Source organism: Drosophila rhopaloa, unplaced genomic scaffold (assembly GCF_018152115.1).
Source record: "Drosophila rhopaloa isolate 14029-0021.01 unplaced genomic scaffold, ASM1815211v1 contig_3, whole genome shotgun sequence".
Classification (NCBI taxonomy): Eukaryota; Metazoa; Arthropoda; class Insecta; order Diptera; family Drosophilidae; genus Drosophila; species Drosophila rhopaloa.
Window position 1 is genome coordinate 20,984,911 of NW_025335123.1, and position 16,114 is coordinate 21,001,024.

At 37.2% G+C, this 16,114-nt stretch overlaps 1 protein-coding gene across 2 annotated transcripts; it reads left to right on the plus strand.

The window, feature by feature from the left end:
• LOC108045457 (fibrinogen-like protein 1) lies at positions 1-1,760 on the plus strand. Of its 2 annotated transcripts, none has more exons than XM_017124788.2 (3): positions 1-343; positions 678-1,435; positions 1,496-1,760. In XM_017124788.2, the coding sequence occupies exons 1-3, from the start codon at positions 5-7 to the stop codon at positions 1,617-1,619; spliced, it is 1,221 nt and encodes a 406-aa protein (XP_016980277.2). In that variant the 5' UTR covers positions 1-4; the 3' UTR covers positions 1,620-1,760. The 2 variants fall into 2 exon arrangements, with proteins under 2 accessions (XP_016980277.2, XP_044317118.1); XM_044461183.1 differs by having other exon boundaries at positions 197-343; positions 965-1,435.
• The last annotated feature ends 14,354 nt before the right edge of the window (positions 1,761-16,114 follow it).

Genomic DNA, 16,114 nt, shown 5'->3' on the forward strand with positions numbered 1-16,114 from the left:
TTAGATGGAACATCTTATGATGCTGAGACTGTTATCCTATTTGCTTGGCTTATTAATTTTTCCAAGTGTACAAGGAGGAATTGCGTCCAATTCAAAGGATCAGTCGATGTGTGTTCTCCAAGATGCACCACAACAATGCGGCTCCTTTTGCCTGGCCGCTCTCAACCCGATATTCGACGATACTGATAGTATGCGAACGACGTTGGATGAAATCAAGGCAGAGCTGAAGGCCGGATTGGATTCGAGACTCAAGCAGGAACTCAAAGAAGACTTCGCGAATTCAATTCAGGCTCTGCAGACCAAGCTGGATGCGAGATTGGACAGAACGGAGGAACTTAGGATGGTGAGTTACTGATAGCAGACTTACAGACATACATTCAGACTGACAGACAAATAGAAATCTTAGAAATCCCATCGAAATTGCTTATCTCTGTTTATAGGTAAATTTAATGTATAAAAAACACCATTATAACAGTTTTTTAGAAAATTAGTATAATACTGCAACGAAATATCATTACAAATTTTGTTTAGTTTCTTTTGAATCGACGGTGACAAAGTTATCAATACTTTCTTGTGTAAGCTCAAATAATATTTATTGCAGTAACCAATTAATTTAAATATTGAAAAAGAATGCAATGATTACTATTTAATCGCCTGTTCTAAATTAATTTGTACAGATGAAAATAACAGCCGATGCCAACGATGAACTTAAAATCCAAGTAACTACTTTGAAAGATACAATAAAAGACTTACAGAGTAAGTTAAAAATATCCAAAGGTCAAATCAAAAGCAAAGAAGATATTTTAAAAGTGAAAGAGGAGGACCTTAAAAATAGAGATGAACAAATCTCGACCCTTACGACTCAAATAAAAGCTATTGAGAAAACAAAATCAGAACTATCTAGTCAGCTTTCTGAATTGCATAAATATTATGACATTTTACCTGACTCTTGTCCCAATGGCAGTACCAATTTCATTTACCAAATTAAGGTTCGGGATCTTGAACCCTTTAAAGTGTCATGTGCGACGTCTCCGCCTGGTTGGACTGTAATTCAGAGACGCATTGACGGATCCGAGAACTTCAATAGAACCTGGAATGATTATAAATATGGATTTGGGAATGTCAGTGGAGAATTCTTCATCGGGCTGGAAAAATTGCATCGGATGACTGAGGCACGACCCCACGAACTCTACATTAAACTTGGGGATGTTGATGGATCCACCAGCTACGCTCAATACGATGACTTTAAGATTGGAAGTGAGGAGGAATTGTACGAGTTGAAGAATCTAGGTAATTTTTCTGGTGAAGCCGGAGACTCACTCACATACAATAAGAACCAAAAGTTCTCCACATTTGATCGGGATAATGACAATATCATTGGTTTCAATTGTGCCTCTACATATGGTGCATGGTGGCACAATTACTTTTTAAATAGGTAAACCTGTTTATTTATGCTCTTATTAAATCTTCTTACTATAATCACTTAAAATTACAGTGCGCTCAATGGAAAATACTTCGAAGATGGCAAAGGTAATGGAATTATTTGGTACTCATGGCATGAAGATTATGATGAATCACTTACCTTTGTCGAAATGATGATAAGGCCCAAGTCCTTATGAGTCGCACTGTTTAAGTATGAAATATTTGAATAATAATAAAAAATACTAAATCTAAACTGTACTCCTAATGCTGTCTGGTATTAATTTGTTTTTATTTGATGAAATAGGAGATTAGATTGTTATTAAATTGCGTATTTAAAATGTTTGTATTAACTCATTATGATTGGTATGTAAGGGAGTTTGGGGAAATGATCTGCACAAGGGTACTTTGCAGTCTGAAGACACTATTATTCTTGGATCCGCACATTGGAGGTGGTTGCTACCCAAGGGGCAAAGTCAAGGCAACGATTGCACTTCTGCTCTGGTGTTGATTGTGATTCCCGAAATCAATTCAAATACCGGAAGACGGTGTCTACAAACATACTTACGCATAGATAAGCACTTTCAGTAGCATCTGAAGATCATTATGCGGTTCTAGATTATCAGCCAGCTATAAATAAATACATACGTACGAAACGAGTGCGGTAAGCGTTCGCTTTTTACACTATATTATATATTATAGTTTAGGTCAGAGGTTTGTGCCAAACATTACCCTTGCAGTTATTACAAAACGACTATTTTGATTTCTATGCCTATATCACTAAAATCAATGAAGCTGTGTCGACTTTGCGCTGCATTTTGTCATCGTTTCTTTGGCAGCTATATTATATTGTTGTCCGATATAATTTAATTAAAATCGTAATTTTTAATAATAATAATATTTAAATATTATCAAATCCCAAAGAACAAAAAAAATTAAAAACAACAAGGTTATACATTTTTTGAATTTTTTTCCGATTGTTCCTATGCGAGCTATATGATATAGTCGCCCGATCCGGCTCGTTCCGACTTATATACTACCTGCAATAGATAGACAACTTTTGGGAAAGTTTCAAGCAGATAGCTTTATCGATCGACTCTCCTGGTGATGCTGATCAAGAATATATATACTTTATAGGGTCGGAAATGTCTTCTTCACTGCGTTGCAAACTTTTGACTGAAATTATAATACCCTCTGCAAGGGGATAAAAATCATTCATTCAGATCCAATTTTGTGGAACGGCCGTTGCCGTTTTTTCCCCTTTCAAATAAAAACACAGACAAAGGAAACGAAGGGCGGGGGATTGAGTCAGACATGCGAACTGAGTCCCTTCGATCGGGGAACGGAATGGAGCTCCAGATCGGGAGTCCCACATGGCACTACTTTTTCGACTTTGCCCCCGGGTGTGGCGTCAGCTGTCTTTGCCACCGATCACCGATCTCCGATCTCCAATCTCCAGTCTGCAGTCTGCAATCCGCTGTCTGCAGATTGCGATGTGCTATGTGCCATGGGCTATGTGCTATGTGCTATATGTGCCATATAGGCTGTTTAATGCTGGGCTGTCTGGTCGGCAACCGAAATAGATGGAGTCGGAAGAATTTCCAGCCTATGTCAACGTCGCCTGCGATGGGGAGAGACGTTCTGGCATTCTGTTTACCAAAATAGACCCACGAATGTTCCTCAATCTTTTAAACGCCACTTTGAAGCGGTGTGCACTGAAAAGGAAATACTGATTGGCTAGAAAATTTTATAATCCAAATTACATATTTAAAAGATTAGCAAGTATTTTGATTTTTTCATCTATATATTTTTATTTTTTTTTTACATCCGTTTTTATATATTCACACTTATTGTATACCTCATGACAAATGTATTATATGTTATTATAAATTATTTTAAGTTTAAAAGCGAATAGGATTTAAAATCTTTTTCTTATACAATCCATTTGCAAATATACTCTTTTGATGGAGAATATATACAATTTAATTCAAAATATTTATGTGGAGTTCAAAAATAATAATAGTAGTAATTTTGCATTTACTTAATTTTATCAAAGAGAACTATACATGAAATTATTGTAATATTTTTTAAAACTACTTATGATCCACATATTCATCTAATTGATAATAAATAGTATACATTAAGGTAAATGATTTTCAAAATTATAAATTTATAGTGGGAAACTGAAACATGCTAAAGTTTGATATAATATTAATAAAAATATATTAAATAAATGGCATTCAATTTCTCCCAGTGCACTCTCTCCCACTGCTTTCTCCCTGCCTCTCTCCAGATTTTCGCATTAAACATGTCAAACGCTCGTCTCGTCGCCTGCAATTAATAAAGGTGCTACATGGATGCGACTGGGGATGGAATGGAATAGGATGACTACTGGATCAGGCGACCGAGTTGTCTGCCCCGAGTCTTAAAATAGATCCCCTCGAAGCTCCCGTACTTCCCGGACTTTCGACTACAGCCGCCTGCCGTGTTAATTTGTCGCTCGCCCGGGGGTTTTGTTTTAAGTGGGTAGAAACCAGGGGATCCGTAATACCCCCGGCTCTATGGCATTACGCCCCCTACACAACATTTCTCGTTATTTATTTGCCGCGTCTGTTTGTCATTTTCGGTATTCGGCATTCGGCATTCGGGATTCGGTTTTTCCGAGGGGTGGGAAAAACAAAGCGAAATGGGGAAGTTGGACACCTTTTTTTTTATGACCCAGCGCGGGGCAACATTTTTCAATGTTCCCTGTTTTCTTCAGGGGGCTTTATACACACATACCTATACCTATACCTATACCTTTACTGAGGGGGCGCGACGATTATTGATCTTTAGCCAGAAGTTTGTTACATTTCCGTGTCTATTTTCGGGCACCCGGGGAATACACAATTGAAACACTTCCGTTAATGCATTGATATCACGTGCGAGGCCATGTTGACAATCTGATTTCAAGATCCTCGACTGGGAATTCCATTATTCGGGGTGGGCCTGGGGCTTTCCTTTGAAGATCGGGTAGAGTTGGAGGAAGTTGGGATGGCACTTTTTCTTGGGGGAGTGACAGCGCGGATGATGGGGCGACTTTAGAGCACTCGGAAGAGTACCTTTCGCAGAAGCAAGCGGGAAACTTGGGGAGGGATTTTCCGGAAAGTAATGGCCTAGAAAATATATTAATGTCATACTTTTTATAAACTTGCAATGAAGGGGACATTTCCGACCCTATAAAGTATATATATTCTCGATCGACATCATAGTTTTTATACCCGTTACTCGTAGAGTAAAAGGGTATATTGTATTCGTGCAAAAGTATGTAACAGCTAGAAGGAAGCGTTTCCGACCCTATAAAGTATATATATTCTTGATCAGGATCACTAGCCGAGGCGATCTAGCCATGTCCGTCTGTCCGTCTGTCCGTCTGTCCGTCTGTCTGTCCGTCTGTCTGTCTGTCTGTCTGTCCGTATGAACGCTGAGATCTCGGAAACTATAAAAGCTAGTAGATTGGCATTTTGCATGTAGATTTTAGAAGTTCCTACGCAGCGTAAGTTTGTTTCAAAATGGTGCCACGCCCCCTTTAACGCCCACAATCGCTTATATGCGATTTTAAAAATTTAAATATTTCGGAAAAGTAAAAATGCAGTTTTATTGTGTTTATCAATACCTATCGAAATGTAGAAGAAATTTTTCAAATCGGACCATTCGTTAAAAAGTTATGCGTGATCAAAGTTTCTATCTCCATCTCCCTCGCACTCCCTTTAGCTGAGTAACGGGTATCTGATAGTCGGGGCACCCGACTATAGCGTTCTCTCTTGTTTAAGCTGTTTCGGTTCTAATTTGGCCAAAATAAGACGCACAGCCAAAGGAATAACTGTTCTGTGCAGCTAAAAACATATACTATCGATTCCAGGTTAATTTGGTAAAATTTATTTTTTGACCGATTTTTGCATTTTTCTTAAGGGTTTTCATCATGATTTTTCTTGAAAATTTTACAAAAAAAGTTGTGAATGCAACTTGTTTGGAAATTTTGTTACGAGTTCAAAAAGGTATGGCTTTCCACTATTGGACAATTATTAGAAATTTTATGGTAAAAATAGTGATATTTTCGAGCGAAAAATTGTTAAAAGTCCAATTTTTCACATTTGAAATTTTTTGTGAGGTTTTTATCATGATTATTTTTGAAAATTTTACAAAAAAAAACTATGAATGCAACTTGATAGGAAATTTTGTTACGAGTTCAAAAAGGTATGGCATTCTATTATCGGCGTTTTTATCGTAAAAATAGTGATATTTTTGAGCGAAAAATTGTTAAAAGCCCAATTTTTCACGTTTGACATTTTTCGTGAGGTTTTTATCATGATTATTTTTGAAAATTTTACAAAAAAAAACTGTGAATGCAACTTGATAGGAAATTTTGTTACGAGTTCAAAAAGGTATGGCATTCCAATATCTGACAATTATCGGCTATTTTATCGTAAAAATAGTGATATTTTATTATTTCCAAAGTCATACATCAACAAATAGAATAAACATAGGCTTTATTTTTTGTAATTGATAAGCTGACAAGGAAATATTATCGCTTACGATTGGAGTGTTTGACAAAAACCATCATTTGTTTGTAATAAGCCCGAGATAACTGAAGGATCCTGTTGAAACCGCTGCCATTTGCATGTGCACCAGCAACTTTTGTCGGTCATTAGCGACATCCATCCAATCCTAATGGGACCCTTGGCCAAATCTCTGCCGGAGCACTCCAACTAAGTTCGGAATGCCAACGCAGCTCGAGACCCGAGTCCACACCCACTTGAGAGGACTTTGAGGACTTGAGGACTTGAGGATATGGCGACTGGGGATTGGAGATTGAGGATTGTGGATTGGAGATCGGGGATGACAGCTGCAGGCAGGCCCGATTGCAATTAGGAACGAGCCTAAGTATTTCCAGATGACCATCGTAAATTATGGAGAGTGCCGGGGCGTAACCCAAACATCCAAAACATGGAAATCAAATTTCAATGGGCCGTGGCCGTATAAGTATAATACATACATATATATATATCTCCGTTGACCACTTGAAAGTATCGGATTGCGGATTGCGGGTTGCAGGCGCCTGTGGGCGAGTCCTGCGAGTCCTTTGGGTAAATCAATGTCCAGAGATGCCTGCAATTGCACTTAAAAGACTCAAAAAAACTGAGGGGCTCTTGGATTTCCAGCCCAGGATAATGACAGCCTTTGTAATGCGATATGCAACTTTATCTTCTCATTCTTGTTAGCGTTTTTCCTTTGAATTTGCGCCGCAAACTTTTGTTTATTTGTTTTGTCAACATTTTTGGATCTTTTTTTTTTTAGAAGTCGTCTTGGGTTTCGGTTGAAGTTTCGTATTCGTTTTTTTTTTTTTTTTTTTTGGGAATCAGGAAAATCAGGAAATGCAACTCAATCAAAAAAAGAGATCCGTCGACTTGTGTGGCTTTGCTCACACGCATTTTTCACGCTAAGCGATCGGCTCTTTATTGGCCTCAAAAAAAAGGAAACACCCGCTGGGCCCCCGGAAAATGGGCCCTCCATTTGTCATGCTCTTCGGGCTATCTTATTCCCATTTTCATTTTCATTCCAGTTGCGTAATGAATTTGTTTTAACCGAAAAAACTACCGTGCTTGTGTGATACACAGCTGTGTTCAAAAAATCAGACCTACGCATTTTGCATACTTTTTGTTTATAAAACAAACTAAACATTTAATAAAAAACGATAATGAATTATAAGGTTTTAAGCTTTTTCAGATTATCTAGATTATATATTAAGATAATATTTAACTATGAATTTCCATATGGCTTTTCTTTTTCAATAAACAAAATCTTTTAATTAAGCTAAAAAGCTATTAAAGCTAATTTAATATTTAAAAGTCCAGGTAATTTTAAAGTGATATGGATTTAATGGAGTATTCAATTGATAATATACCTTGTTAGAATAAAAAGCCGTTTGAAATTATCAATTTGAACACGACTGTAGATGCCCAAAAAGTGTGGAGTTTTCCCGTGTACTCACTCTGCATGTGGCGCTTTTCATTGGATTTTCATTAATTTGAGCCGTGTAGTTTTTCCTTCCCGCTGCTTTTTTGTTGTTGTTTTAGTTTTTGTAATTGCTGTTGCCGCTGTTGCTGTTGTTGTTTTTGTAGAATTTGTGGTTGTTGTTGTTGAAGAGGGCGCGTAATTGATTTGTGGTTCATGCATCCTAAGCAAACAAATTGGATTTGCAGCGGTTGAGTGGTGAGTTTCGGTGTTTTTTGGGGTAAAATCGGAAGGCAAATCAGGCGAAATTGTGGCAAAGTCCAGGGGGCGGGAAAAAGTTGGAAAATCGGCGGGACACTATGGCGAAAATGTGTTGAACAGTTTAAGTGAAGGGTAATATTTACAGCGGCAATTGCCCGAAAAATTAAACACAAATATAACAAGAGAGAACGCTATAGTCGGGTGCCCCGACTATCAGATACCCGTTACTCAGCTAAAGGGAGTGCGAGGGAGATGGAGATAGAAACTTTGATCACGCATAACTTTTTAACGAATGGTCCGATTTGAAAAATTTCTTCTACATTTCGATAGGTATTGATAAACACAATAAAACTGCATTTTTACTTTTCCGAAATATTTAAATTTTTAAAATCGTATATAAGCGATTGTGGGCGTTAAAGGGGGCGTGGCACCTTTTTGAAACAAACTTGCGCTGCGTAGGAACTCCTAGAATCTGCATGCAAAATGCCAATCTTCTAGCTTTTATAGTTTCCGAGATCTCAGCGTTCATACGGACAGACAGACAGACAGACGGACAGACAGACGGACAGACGGACAGACGGACAGACGGACATGGCTATATCGACTCGGCTAGTGACCCTGATCAAGAATATATATACTTTATAGGGTCGGAAACGCTTCCTTCTAGCTGTTACATACTTTTGCACGAATACAATATACCCTTTTACTCTACGAGTAACGGGTATAAAAATGGTCAGGTTTAGTAAAAATAAAACGCACCCTAGGTAATATTAATAATACATAATAATGGCAAGCTCTTTTTATTATACATTTTATTCAATTTTTATTAAATACGCAAAATTCGAATTTATTTGATAATCTCTCAGTCGACAAATAAAATCAAATAATACTTCAAGGCTAAAGCTATTTAAAAGCGATTAAAAGAAATTGTTGTATTATTTTTAAGACCCCAAATTGGGGCCAAAGTTGAGAGCTTATAGTTGTGATAGAGAATACTAGCAAACCAAATGTTTGTGGAGCCCAACTGAATTTAGATTAGGAATCGCGCTGGACATAAAAATCCCTCAACAAATTATAATCCAATTATCGGTGATTCCAGCCCCCCGCCGGTGAACAATCCATTATAAGGGTCCTTCCGGCGGACCCTCCACTATAACCTAAGCCCCTTATAAGCCACGATTCCAATCCGTTTCATCAATCATCCGCCCAATCAAATTCGCCGACTCATTCGAGTGACTTTGGTGTTGCTTTTGACACATTTCTCGAGCGCCAAATCGATCATTATCAGCAAATGCCGTCGTCGCAAACGCCCCACAAAAAAAAACACAACAAAAAACATAAATCTATACCTAACTAAAACAAAAAAACGCAATTGGTTGAAGCTGAAATACCCTTATATATACAACTACTATATTGCAGGCCGTACGACATAAATATTTTATAATCATTCAAATGCTTTTACTCTACTATTATTTATTTTCAAGAGTTGTATTACAAATTATAGTTTATTTTAAACTTAATTTTATATAGAAAAATATTTATTATAACATATAAGTTATATACTTTTGGATTGTTAATGAAGATCCCATTTTTCAAAATATAAATTTCCAACAGAATTTAATATATATTTATATATTTTTCGGTTCTTTAAAATAGCTTAAGATAATGATAAGTGATATAAGATAAGCTATTAAGATATGGTAGTCCAATTTCCCAATTCAAAATTTAAATCAAGAAACTTTACCTTATTGATAGATTTGTATAGCCCTCTAATAGGGTATTAAAAACCCATAGATTACACAAAAAAGAGAGAACGATCTGTGGAAAGTAGTGGGCAGCTCATTTGGAGCTCTGATTTGGTCATTTGGCGTCTGCTTCGCTCGTCTTTTTATTCGCCCTGTGTGCAAATTAAGTTTTATTAATTTAATTTTTTAACGAGCCGCGATCCACGCCGCGATTTATGGCCCCTACTCTCACATATTGAGACATATTCCGCATGGTCTCGCTGCCCATTTATTTCTAATTTCGTTGGGAGAAGGCATCGTAATGATCGCTGATGAGGTGTTTATGAGCATGGCCAGGCATTCGGGTATTTGCATTAGTCACGGTTATTGTTTTCGGCCGAAACGGGGGCGTTTCTTGGTTTCTTGGTTTCTTGGTTTCTCGGTTTTTAGTTTTTGGTTATGGGTTATGGATTATGGGTTATGGGCTTTTTGGGTCTCCGATCGGCATTATCTTTTGTCTTTGTGGCGCATTTTCCACGACCAAACTGGGGCATTCATTAGACACAGGGAAATCGCTCGACAATCGATCCGCCCGATGAAACCGAAAACGTGAGAAATTGATTTCGATATGCTGGCGGTGAGTGGATCGCCGGAAGCCCATCTTTTAGGTGTGGCCCATAATCACATGCGGGTTGCTTTTCGGTTATATGAGCTTTTAAGTGACGGCCAGTTATGAAGAACAGTCGATGGTTGCTTAACTATCATAATAGCAATCTTAAGGTTGTATAACAAATGGTCAGAATAATTAAAATCTTTTGCACTGGAAGATTCTGTCTTGGCTAATTTCACTTGCATTTGGATACTTATTAATAATTAATAATTATTATGTTCGCCATTTTAATCTTCGTATAAACTATAATGTTCGCAATTTTAATCTTCGTATAAACTATTATATTCGCAATTTTAATCTTCGTACTAGACTTGTAATTCATTGCAAATTGTTTTAAAATCTTTGAACTATAATTCACTATTTCTTTTTATTTTAATTCCATGATGTCAATTCATTTAATTTGCCTGATGAAGATCGCTCCGAAATAATTTATTTTATTTGTAAATGTAAAATCCTATTAAAAGTCCAGTGTGGCAAGTAGAGCCTTGTTAAAGTTGTAATACATTTTGGTTGACCGGTAAGAACTGCCTTTGTAGTTTGTAGTTTTTTTTCGAAATTCGTTTGAGGGCTTTCCATCAGCGAAAGTGGCCCCCGATGGAAGTCGGTGAATTACTCGCACCCATTTATGCGAATGGCTCTAATGGAAGCCCCCGTGTGGAAATGCGCTAATCGGGCCACTGAATACAGCCATCCATCTATTTGGCCTGGCCAAACATTACTCCATACCCCCCTTTCCCCTCCCCCGGCCAGAGTAGTGGCCACTTAGCGGATCCCAAACTATATATGGCGCCCAAAAGTGCAGTGCGGAAATCAAACAATGCCATTAGGCTAATAATTGCCGCTCGTTATTGTTGTAATTGCCGACATGGAGGCTCTCGCTCGCCAGCCAGACTAAACGTATTAATTAAGCTATTTATCTAAACTAATGCGAGCATTTAGTGGCCAAGACAAGAAGCAAATTGCACTCATTAGTCCAGTAGTCTGATAGTCCGGCAGTCCACACTCCAGTCTTCGATGAGCCGGCGAATCGGTTTTTCTTCCCAGAGATAATTGGCCCGGATAAGTAGCAAGTGGCCAGGATTGGAGGAATGTTTTCGGCCCAATTGGAGATATCGTCACTCGCCGGCGGAGCGATCAGCTATATCATCATTAAAGCCGCTTTCGGGTCTGGAAAATGGTACAGGCAACACGCTACCGCACACTGCGGAAAAAGTCCAGTATGAAACACAAAAAAAATAAACAGTTTTGGCCCACCTTCAATTAGAATACAAAAATTTCTTACCTGTTTCTTAATTTTTTTAAATTTAAAAGTCCTTTATAATTTATTTATTTTGAATTAAAAATACTTTTATAATAACGTTCTTAAACTAATAAGAAAAAAGTGATTTGCAATGTTTTGTACATAATGAAATATCAATATTTTATTCCTTTCTCATTGATGTACCTTTTTCTCTCGGTGCAGCTTATCGTCTGCCGCATCATTAGCTTGATTATGATTATCAATGAGCACATCGCCAACGCCGTCGCCGTGCCACATTAAATAACACAAGAACTTGTCTTTGTCTTAAAACTGGAACTGGAACTGGAGCTTAGGGCTCTTTCTTTGGCTTTTAACTTGGCGTTGTCTTTGTCTTTGTCTTTGGCTTTGGACCTGCCCAACTGACCGCCGAACCTCTTTCACAAATTAATCGTTAGCCATGGGAAGGAGTCCAATGGCAGTCCCTCGAAGTTGGTAACAGGTACATGCTTAAATAATAAATTATTTATTGTTTAAACTAAAACTTCTTAACAAATAACTTCATTCAGGTTAAGGCTTTCAACAAAAAAAATAATAATATAAAGTTTAAAAAAACTAAAGAATTTTTTATTGTTAAAACTATTTGCAGTCGAACCATTTCGTTCTTTTTGCTGACTTGAAATTTTAAATTAAAATCAACAAAGGCAGTATTTTCTTTCATTTTAAAGCTCTTGAAATTTGGAATTTAGATCGCAAAAAATAATGTTTAATTTTATTTTGGATTCTTTGGGACCTTGAACTTTAAAAGCCAAACGTAGTTCTTTATTATTATTATTATTTATTTTAATACTTAGGATTGTGAACTTTACACGCCAAGACACAATGTTTTATTTATTTATTTATTTATTTAAAATCGATAGTGTATATCGCTGGCCTACTATCTGAACTTTAGTGCTTATATTCTTTAATTTTCGCCGTAGTTTCGTTTTTGGGATTTTTCGGCTCGTTCTCCGACGATTTCGAGAGATCTGGGATCTCAGATTCGAGATCTGGTGCGGTTGATAAAACCGATGGGCTTCCCAGGCGGCGTGACAAATTGCTGGGAATCGCGGCCCAGATTGGTTTCTGGGTTCCACCAGCTCTAATCATTGTGATTAGCATAATGAGGTTGGGAGTGGGGAGGGGGGATATACGTAGATATTGATTCTGTCAGCTGTTGCCGGTTTCTGATTTCTTTAATGGAGCCCACAGCCCGGGGACAGAATCGTGGGCCCCCAACTCCTGCACTTACACGTAATCATAATCGTAATAAAAGGCCACATATGGTTGCCAGGTAGCGATGGGATAGGTAAGAACGGGAATGGTATAGGGCGAAATTACGGGGGCTGGAAGTGGCCACATGTGCCATCTACACAACACACACCACACACACCACACACAGGAGCACACACTCTAAGCGAGTGAAATGTGCTCATATTTTAACGTTCTCCGCCCCCAAAAAAACAACGCAGGAAAAAATAAAGCGAACCATCAAAAAGGCAACAACATCATCATAAGCAGCATCCCCCAAGCACTTAAAAAAAAAATATTATTTCAATTTGTATTTGTATTAAAACACAGAGACTCGAACAAATTTATCATAAAATAATCAAAATCGCTTCATAAGAAATAACTTTAAAATCAATATGTTTCTACCAAATATTTATCTATTTATGTCATAAAAATTGTATGTTTTATTGAAAGTTCTTGTCCACAAATGTCACATATATTAATAATTTTAAAATAACTTTAAGTATTACTGCATTTTTAATTACAATTCTCATTCAATTGGAATTTGTAAAAAAAAATGTGAAATGGCTGAATATCAAATACTTTTCAGAGAATACAAATTAAAATATCCTCAAATATGTAAATAAGTTGTTTAGTATTCTTCTCTAGCACAAATATAGTGATTTAAGAAGATATAGAATTAATTTTGAACTTTCAAACAACATGAAATACTGTTGAATAGGTATAATTGGTATACAAATTTGTTTCAGCTTGGGAAAATAGGAAAAATATTGTTCTGCGTGCAGGATGCTCGTCCCCCAAAAAAAAAGGAGCTCCCCCGGCAACAATAAAAAGCCACAGAAACTGTCACCGGGCACAATGTTTGACAGATGGACTTGCTAGCTGAAGCCGAGCTCATCTAATTTCTGGTATTTGTTCTCGCTGCCGTTGACGGGGATTCCCCGACCCCTGAGATCCGCCATCTCACCGCATATTCCATTTCCGAAATCAGATTTGAATGTGCTCCTCGTGGATGGATCCTGCTCATCGCGTGTATCCTGCAAACCGCAGTATGAATGAAGTTTTAATAGATGTCTACGGTGACACATTAAAGGCCAGCCAAGCAAAAAACGTGGGAGGGGGGGGGTTGAGGTGTATGACAATGGAAAAGAATAATGAATCGCAAGATGCAAAGATACAGGGATACAAAGATAAACGGGAAGTGGGCTGCAGAATGCGGGAAATATGAAAATATGAAAATATGAAAATACCCTCGGATACTACACGGAATCACTCATATTTTACGACCCACACGCATCTGGCACTTTAATGGGGATTGGTTGCAGGCTCAAAAGATCATAAACTGGGGACTGGCAGTACGCAAAGTTCATAGTTCGTGGAATTATGGGGGGCCAGGAATTGAATTTTAATTGGCTCGGCTTAAGAATAACTGCATTTTATTATAATTTCATGTTTCAAAGGAAATGTGTGGGGAAAATAAATGGAAAGTATTTTAAGAATTCTGTATAACCTAAGCATGCAAAATGCTTTAGTATGTATTTTTGTTAAGCCTTGAAAGTCAACGGGACTTCTGCTATCAAGTTTAAATATAAATATCCAGATAAAGGGTTTATTTAAAATATATATAATTATAAATACCAATTCTTGTCCTTAAAGTATTTATATTTGATTTTATAAATTAAATTTTAAAATTAAAAATATATATTTATAAAACCAAAAAAGGCATTTGGGTTTATTAAACATAATTTCCACTTGAAAGCCTTAAATTTTTTTAGCCCTAGAAAATGTGCATTTACTTAAAATGTATTCTTAGATAAGCCATTACAGTTTATGGCCGAAATTACTTCCACAAAGCAAGTGTTAGACTTAGTTGATATCCAACCCCGATGACAGCTAACAAGATGAGATAATGCCAGCTTGTTTTGGGGTCTTTGGGTCTTGGCTGTTAATCAAGCTAAGCTCTTGGCCAAAAGGCAAGATATACAGCTGAAGTGGCAGTAAAATGACTAAAATGGGTAGATAAATTATGTTTTTCGAATCTAATTTGTAACTACAATTGCTCAGGGTTATGTATATAGATAGGTTTTTTTTAAGTATATCAGCTTCAGTAGTATTTTAATAAGATTAAGTGCAACTTTAATATGACTGCTATTATTTTTACAGCATCTGTAAGTATCCCTGAATTATCGTTGCTTTTTTTAAGGGGAAAGGGAGGGTTTGTAAAGTAATAACGGGAAATATTCCATATCGAAAAAGAATTGTTGTAGCGTCTTTTATCGCTGGCAAACTTTCGAAAGTTAGTCACTTACCTCCGCTCCCCCTTCCTTTATTTTTCCTTCTGGACCTCCACAACCTTTCACGTTATTTTCCATAAACATAAAAGTTCCCTGCTTCCTTCCGCAAAACGGATGGGCGGCGAAAGGGGGGCTGGAAAATTCGGCAGGGGTGCTGCCACAAAGCCCTGCATATTGTATTTATATTTTGTGATTTTAATGCGGCATTTTGTGGCTGCGGCTTCCTTTGTGAGTGTGTATTTTTTACAAATGCACGCAGCAAAAATGTTTTCTTACAAAATACAATAACAATATTTGCTTTAGATTGCCTTGTTTTTGTCGATTTAAACTCGGTTTTAATATTAGTTTTTGATTCGCTTTTGTTTACTCCTTTTCTTGCAAAAGATTTTTATAAGTTTAAAGAAGATTTGCATTCTAGGTAATTAATTTACATTTAAGAACTAAATCTTTTTTTTTCTTATATTATCTTATATACTCATAAAAATAAATCGCTTGTTCATTATATTTTCCAGCGAGTTCCAAAAGACTTTACTTTATAGATTTGTTTTTAATATTGCTATTCAAAAGATTTCTAAATGAGAAAATGGGATGTTTCTCATTGATATTCAAGCTTGAACTAAAATAAAATTAAATTTTCCCCAGTGCATGTGCTCAACATTAGCAGTAACATTTTTATGACATAATTTTTGTGTTGTTCACCAGCAGGAAACACAAAAAAGAATGGCACGAGGGCGCCCAAAAAAGGTGAGCCAGAAGACAATCTGCATATGTGGGCACGGGGATTTACGGGTCCCCCCGAAAACTCCCCCCCCAAAAAGTCCCCCTACTTCGATGACCCGGCAGGAGTCTGCAGGACGAGACTCGGGACGAGGGGCGGTTGCCTTGGACTCTTGTTTTTCACCGAGTTCCCTCTCTGAATTGTAATTACAAGCATGTAACCTAATGACACGCCGCCGCCTTTAAGCCCCACCCACTCCAGATATCCACATCCCCATTTCGGTAAGAGGAGAATCTGTTTTTTGGGCTCTTCTTGTGGCTTAAGTGGAAAATGTTGTACAACAAAAATCGAGAGGAAAATACAAAGAGATACGAGGTAGGAGTATATCATCGCTGGATTTATATATACATACATACGAATGATACTGCCAGGACTAGCTTTAAATTTCACATTTGGTTTTATTGTAGTTTTCCACCAAATGGTCCATCAAAGTTTTATGGCAAAAAT